This window comes from Trachymyrmex cornetzi, unplaced genomic scaffold (genome assembly GCF_001594075.2).
Source record: "Trachymyrmex cornetzi isolate Tcor2-1 unplaced genomic scaffold, Tcor1.1 scaffold118, whole genome shotgun sequence".
In the NCBI taxonomy this organism is placed as follows: domain Eukaryota; kingdom Metazoa; phylum Arthropoda; class Insecta; order Hymenoptera; family Formicidae; genus Trachymyrmex; species Trachymyrmex cornetzi.
The window spans coordinates 15,050-21,954 of record NW_017295740.1 but is presented as its reverse complement, the minus strand read 5'-3'; the positions used below and the strand labels follow the sequence as shown (position 1 = coordinate 21,954).

The window sequence follows — 6,905 nt, the reverse complement described above, 5'->3', positions numbered from 1 at the left end:
CGGAACCCACTGTATCCATGCATATTCATTGATCGCGATATGGTGAATAAATTATTCATTGATCGCGATATGGTGAATAGAAACGAGCCATAATATCAAAAAATATATCAATACGTTCTTGTAAAGGATAATTTCGTTTAAACATGAATTCGGCCAAGTAATGTTCATAATGTACTTTTGAAGTCCCATATCGAGGTAATACGCCTTTCATATCTCTCCAAAGTCTCTCAATATTTTGAGTGTGAACACTTGTACGTGGATTAACGAAATTTTCTGCGTGATTGACGGGGAAGTAGTGCCCCCCTTAAAGCAAGAGGAAGGGGGGGGGGTGACAGTCGAACGTGAGAGTCGCTTCAAGTGGATAGCACGTGGTATAGCAGAAACGAAACGTAATTTTTCAAACTTTTTTTGTTCATAACTTTTTAACGGACAGCGACCGCAACCTAAAATCTGGTGAAGGTCACTCAGGGTCACGACCTTGACAACATATGTCAAGGTCAAGGTCATCGGAGGTGGCTCCCCTTTTCTTGATATTTACCAATTTATGTATAGCATTGTAATTTCTTTCTAATTTGTTTAGTGAAATGTTGAGTAATAAGACGCGTAGCATATTTTATTGTCATATTCTTATCAAAGTGGGAAATTGCGATTTTTTAGTCAAAATACAACATTTCTGTATAATTCAATCTATATCAAACATTGTCGATACATCAGCATCATGTAACATATCGTCAAACTGACGTCTATAAATGTTAATTAATTTTTTTGAAGTTTAATTATAAGTCATAATTAACATTATATTTGCTTTATAAAACTAGATAGTGCAATACTGTAATAAATATAAATTTTAGGGGATAGAGTTTCAAGTGGATTTTGAGGGTCGCAATCCACAAGATCCAGACTATCATGGAATTAAAACATTACTGCAACAACTTTTCCTTAAAGCACACATTGACTTGGGTGGATTGACGGATTTAATAATTTCTCAAAATTATGTAGGATCAGTCGTTAAACAATCCGAAGAAATTGATGAATCTGATGATGATGAGGATAGTAATGACATTAATGATGTATTTGGTATTACAACTGTCATTAATGTTTCTGATAAACAGGTAAGTAAAATTGATAATGATATATAATCATTATCAAACCGAGAAATTTATTAATATTTATCTATCAATTTTATTTATTAAAAAAGTTAATTTTTTTCAGAACATTTTATGTATACAACAATTGAGACATCTATTGAAACAGCTAGCAGATGAACACGCAACTGATGCAGTTAATACTATGATAAAAAATGTACTGGAGAACGACGCAGCGCAATTAGGTTTGCTCATTAATGAGAGATTTGTTAACATTCCCGCCAAGATTTCAGTACCACTTCTTGAAAACCTAATTTCCGAACTGAAACGTGCCAATAACAGAAATATGCCATTCAATTTTTCCTATTACGTACTTATATGTAAATTGTACAAGTCAGAAGATAAAAGAGCCGGGAAAAAGGCGAAAAGTAAGAATAGGAACGGTACTGAACCATCAATATTGTGGAGTAATCCAGAAGAGGAAATCTTTGCGGAAGAAGCAATTGTTAGTTTCGAATTTTCTGTCGAAGAAGAAGCGGACAGTGGTTTATCCGGAACGTGGACTGAAACGGACGACGAGATGATACCTTATAGACGAGTACTACTTTTTGAAGCTTCAAAATTGCAATTAATATTTGATAAAATACAGAATCAGTTTTCTTAGTTAATTTCATAAATTGTGCTAACATTTTCTTAAACGAACGATATGGTTGACAAGAGAAGTTCGACAAGTGTAAAATAAAAAAATCTCTGTATAAGTTTAGAATAGATAGACCTAATAACGAACAATATTTTTTATACTTAGATTTATATCCAATATAATAAGATTTTATTCGGACCGACAAGAATTAAACACTAAGTATAAGCATATTCAGGCCTATGACGGTCAAAGCTAGATCTTTTTTGCCTAAATAATTCCCAGTGAATTATCTATATCCTATATATGTACATGCATATATATCATATTTTTGTAGTTATTCAAACTGCGCGCCGAAATTTTTCCGGACTTTATCTAACGCAATTAAACTACTGCAATAATATCACAAGTTGAATTAAATTGACAATGTGCTGAAAACCTTAAATAAATTTATTGCGAAAAATATTACCTCGGCCGGGACTTGAACCCGGATCTCTTGTATTCCGTACGAGCGTCCTAAGCCATTAGACCATCGAGGCAATAACTATAAAAATATGATATATATGCATATATAGGATGTACATATATAGGATATAGATAATTCACTGGGAATTATTTAGGCAAAAAAGATCTAGCTTTGACCGCCATAGGCCTGAATATGCTTATACTTAGTGTTAGATTTATATATTTGAGAGATGCCGTGTTACATGTGAAAGCGACGAACTCATGATCAACAGATTGCGAGTTCAAACCCCGCATCCCGTATATACAGAAAAATTTCGTAATCCGTACTGAGCAGGAGTTATAGAGGAACTCTTTAGATCTAGGTCTCTTCAGCTAGACATAAAGGGATTAATATGGTTCTATCCATATCCTCCGATACTATTACGTGATTCATCTACTTTAAATTTATATAAAGTTTGTTTTTTATTTTACATTTAACGAACTTGTGAGCTCCTTGCAAAATTTCCTATTTATGAACGGAAAATATACTTCTCATAGATAGTTTTTTTATATACCTACATATATAACGTATGATATAACGGTACATTACATTAAACTTATAATATAACTTTTACATAATGCTTATATACTATTTCTAAGAATTTCGCATATGGTTTCTTTTCATTCTTTTATTTTTATTTCTCTTAACATGAAATTTACAAAATATTAGCAAAATGGCCATCGACTTAGAATTCGTCTCGCTTAAGATTTCATAGTAGTAAAAATTACTTTTACAGTCAAATAAATAAATTTTGTGTAAATTTAGGTTGAGCAAGGCAGATCTATAAGATAAAATGTACACATAATATAACAGATATCGCGTACTGTCAAATAATATTGTATAACTTAATCAATTGTTTATATAAAATTCGTCAAGTTTTTGTTGGAATTACAAATATATCCATTCAAACAATTCTCATTACTATGACGCTGTGTCTGCAAACTTTAATGATTGCCTTATTGGCTTGGCTCTTCGTCTCATAGTACCGAGAATATTTAACATTTCAGAAACTGCTGGCGGCTTACTTTCTGCTTCTTGTCGTCTTTTTCTCTCTTCTTCTCTTTGTTTCTGAAATCAATGTCTTACTCAAATGTCTTTAACTGCATGTTAAAATCGAGCAAAAGAAATATTGTATTTCATTTAAAAACAAATATTCAAAAACAAAAGACATACGGATTTAAAGAATGTTTGAGAAGTTAATGGTACTTTAAACAGCTTTATGATGTATTTTAAATATTTGTGTAATTTAACTTACATCTGTTTGTTTTAACGTGAAACGTCCGCCTTTAATTTGATTAATAATATCATCGATAGCTGAAAATCACATACATATGATACTTGTGCATTGTATAACTTTTATACATTTACAATAAAACAAAACAATTCATGATTGACAAAGTGACATAAGATTGTGTATAATTACCAGGTTGTTGCGCAACTGTAGGTGTTTTTTTTGGCGTAATACCAAGCATATTTTCCATATCGCTTACAGCTGAAGTCAATTTTTCTTTAGTCAATAATTTTATTGATGACTGGCTAATCGTCGACATCGGTGGTGGTGGAGGAGGTGGCGGTGGCGGTTTTGAAACTTTCTCCTCTAACTCTCTGATTTTCTGTTTTAAGCAATGTACAACGTTTTCCAACTCTTCCACCGATTTCTCCGCCCTTTCGGCTCTCTGAACAACTACTTCTAACTCTGATTCCGCAAGCTTTAATTTTTCTTCAACAATTTCAAATTCTACATTCGATTCTTTCTCCTCTAATTTCTCCTGTAACGTCTGTATTTGAGAAGCATGATTTTGCTGTTCTTCTTCTAATAGCCTCTTTAGGGATTCCACCTCTTGCAAAACGGTTAACAATCTCCCATTCGGATCGTCTCCGACTCCGGCCATAAGAAGAGCGCTTTGATGCGCTAAGATGTTTCGTTCTTTCTGGACCTAAACAAATAGCCGGCTATAATCAGCGCAATATATGAAAATGACTCCCATTTTTAATGCTCTAATTCCCCAGATCTTATTTTCTTTTCGCATATTGTTTAAAAAGTACAAAAATTTGATTTTTTTATTTTAAGATAATCTAAACAGTATGAACAATTTTTAATACTGTCCGACACAGATTTTACATCACGAATTGGACAAAGTATTTTTTACAAATTTTTTGTTGCTGAAAATGAATTCATAATTGCTCTATAGTCTATCATGTTACGTTTCGAGAAAATCGATCCTAAATGTGCCGAAAATTGCATTTTTAGGTACTTTTGAACTAATGTGCCTCAAAAACATAATATGATAGAATATAATTTCATATACGAATTTTTGTTTTAATTTCGTAGATAAATAACTCTTTGAAGACCGCTTATATACGATTTTACTAATCACTTGCGTGTAATGGTTTGTAAGGTTACTGATTATGAATCTGGAAATCAAAATTATCAGATATAATTTAAAGAATTAACAAAAACTTGATTTAAATGAAAATAATGGCACTATGGATTCTATAGAAAAAATACATATAAGTAGTGCATTACATTATTTTTCCTTATTTGTTGAAAAAAAATACAATACTGGTTTTCAAAAGATTATATTTATCTACATATAAATATAATCTTTCGAGGACTCTTCTTTTCATTGTAACTATTACTTTTTTTGCATAAAGCAGCCAGTATAATAGATGAGTTTTTATTGCTGAAAACGTAATTAAAATAGTAATTAAAATTGCTCTATCATATCACGTATTTTAAATTTTATGTCAAAAGTATCTAAAAAAGTTATTTTTAGCATTAGATTAATTTTTTCGAAAACGTAGCATTATAGAGCAATTTCATCTACAAATTCATTTTCAGCGACCAAAATCTGTAGATCCCACTTGTAGTGTATAAAAAAAAGTTTAAAGGAGAATATCTAAAAATGGCCAATTATTGAGGGAGTCTAAAACTGGCCAGAATTAGCCGTGAACGGACACTTAAAATTTATGCAGTTATCATCTTGAAAATCCATACATTCATAAAAGAAAGCTTTTTACCCAGAAAATCTTGAAAAACCTAAAAATAATAAAGGAGGTTGTTTGAATGCTTTGCAAAAAGTTCATTTTGTTTCTAATGAACAACAAAGTTTGAATCTATGATTGAAAACAAATGGTGTGTTTACGTTTAACACATGTTGGACCATTAAATATTATTATACGTTAAATATATTAAGACTACACTACCAGGGAGATCCACAAATATACAGGATGTTCTACAGTCTACACAAAACAGAGCACTGAAATATATCGAAAATTGAATCCGGTAAGCAAAAATGTTTTAGATAAAGTTGTGGGTGTGTGTGTGCGTGCGTGCGTGTGTGTGTGGTTTAAAAGGGAACAATGGTAAAATCAATTTTAAAAAAAAAAAGGTTTTTTAAGCGGTTAGGCCGGTGTGACCAGTCGTAAAAATAAATAATTTTCAAGCGTGGATTGCTGAAGAAATAAAAATGCTGCAGGCTTGTGTTTTGATACCTTATTCAAGTACACATTAAAGGTATAAAATATATAAAATGAAAGGATCGTATGAAACAAAAACAAAAAAAATATTACTGAAGTGTATTGTATTCTCTAAAGCCGTAATCACACTAGCGATTGGCGATTGTGATTTAATCGTCAATTACAATCGCCAATCGCTAGTGTGATTACGGCTTAAGGCCCTAAGCATTGACCGAGCTTATTCAAAATTTATTAAAATTTGACTGAAAAAAAATTTTTTTAACTTGGTTTGATTTTTGGCACAAATATTGTTAATTAATTTACTAGTATCTTGCAAAATAATAATGATATTGTAAAAATCCTCGGTCAATGCTTAGAGAATATTATAAGGATAATAAAAAATTCAAGTCAATCCGCGAATGAACATAGATTTCGAAATGGTGTGTTTACATTTAACACATGTTGGACCATTAAATACTGTAAGAATACACTACCAGGGAGATACACAAATGTACAAGATATCCCAAACAAAACACCGAAATATATCGAAAACTGAACCCGGTAAGCAAAAATGTTTCTGATAAAATTGTCTGGCTTAAAAGGGGATAAATAATGATGAAATCCACTTTTGTTAATGGAATGATGATTTTTTTTACATAATATAATTCCTTTAATTATTTTGCATATAAATATGTTAAAGTAGAGATATAAAAAAAATAATACTTCACGAAATATTTTACATTTTATTTTACTACATATTAATAGTACATATTAATATGAACTAATATTAAATATCTCGTAAACTATCGGTTCTTTGACATATTTATTTTAATACTTTTATATGTAGAATATTTAAAGAAGTCATATCACATATCATAAAAAATTGATATTATTCCAATAAAAAAAGTGGATCACAATAAAAAAAAGTGGAGGTTAGACTAGTGTAAAATTTTTAAAGTCGAAAAATTTTTTTTTGCTTTAAAAAGAAGTTTGAAACCTATAGAATATAGAACAAAAGGATTTATATTAGGTATGGGAATAAGTTTCCGTCCATTAGAGAGATGTCGTTAGTAGCACTGCTTGTGTGTTTGATAAAACGGCAATACATGTATTTGAAAGATGTGTGTTCAAGCTTTTGAGCCCAGTAGTTGATATTCGTTCGAAGCGATTTGTTTGAACTAAGCTTTGAAACAAAAACAATAGGAATGGGACAATAGGC

The 6,905-nt window shown here is 31.0% G+C and overlaps 2 protein-coding genes across 2 annotated transcripts in view; one reads left to right on the top strand and one right to left on the bottom strand.

Moving 5' to 3' along the window:
- The window catches only part of LOC108766339 (protein BCCIP homolog), a 6,704-nt gene extending 4,779 nt beyond the window's left edge, over positions 1-1,925 (top strand). The window contains exons 2-3 of the mRNA XM_018515575.1: positions 852-1,112; positions 1,213-1,925. Coding sequence (XP_018371077.1) covers positions 852-1,112; positions 1,213-1,749 — 798 coding nt within the window. The 3' untranslated portion in view covers positions 1,750-1,925. The remainder of the gene's footprint in view (positions 1-851; positions 1,113-1,212) is intronic.
- Positions 1,926-2,953: 1,028 nt separating this feature from the next.
- Positions 2,954-6,905, bottom strand: part of LOC108766379 (shootin-1) — an 18,815-nt gene continuing 14,863 nt past the window's right edge. Inside the window, exons 8-10 of the mRNA XM_018515643.1 lie at positions 3,651-4,164; positions 3,483-3,541; positions 2,954-3,295 (exon numbers count right to left, since the gene is read on the bottom strand). Of these exons, the coding sequence (XP_018371145.1) occupies positions 3,149-3,295; positions 3,483-3,541; positions 3,651-4,164 (720 nt within the window). The 3' untranslated portion in view covers positions 2,954-3,148. The remainder of the gene's footprint in view (positions 3,296-3,482; positions 3,542-3,650; positions 4,165-6,905) is intronic.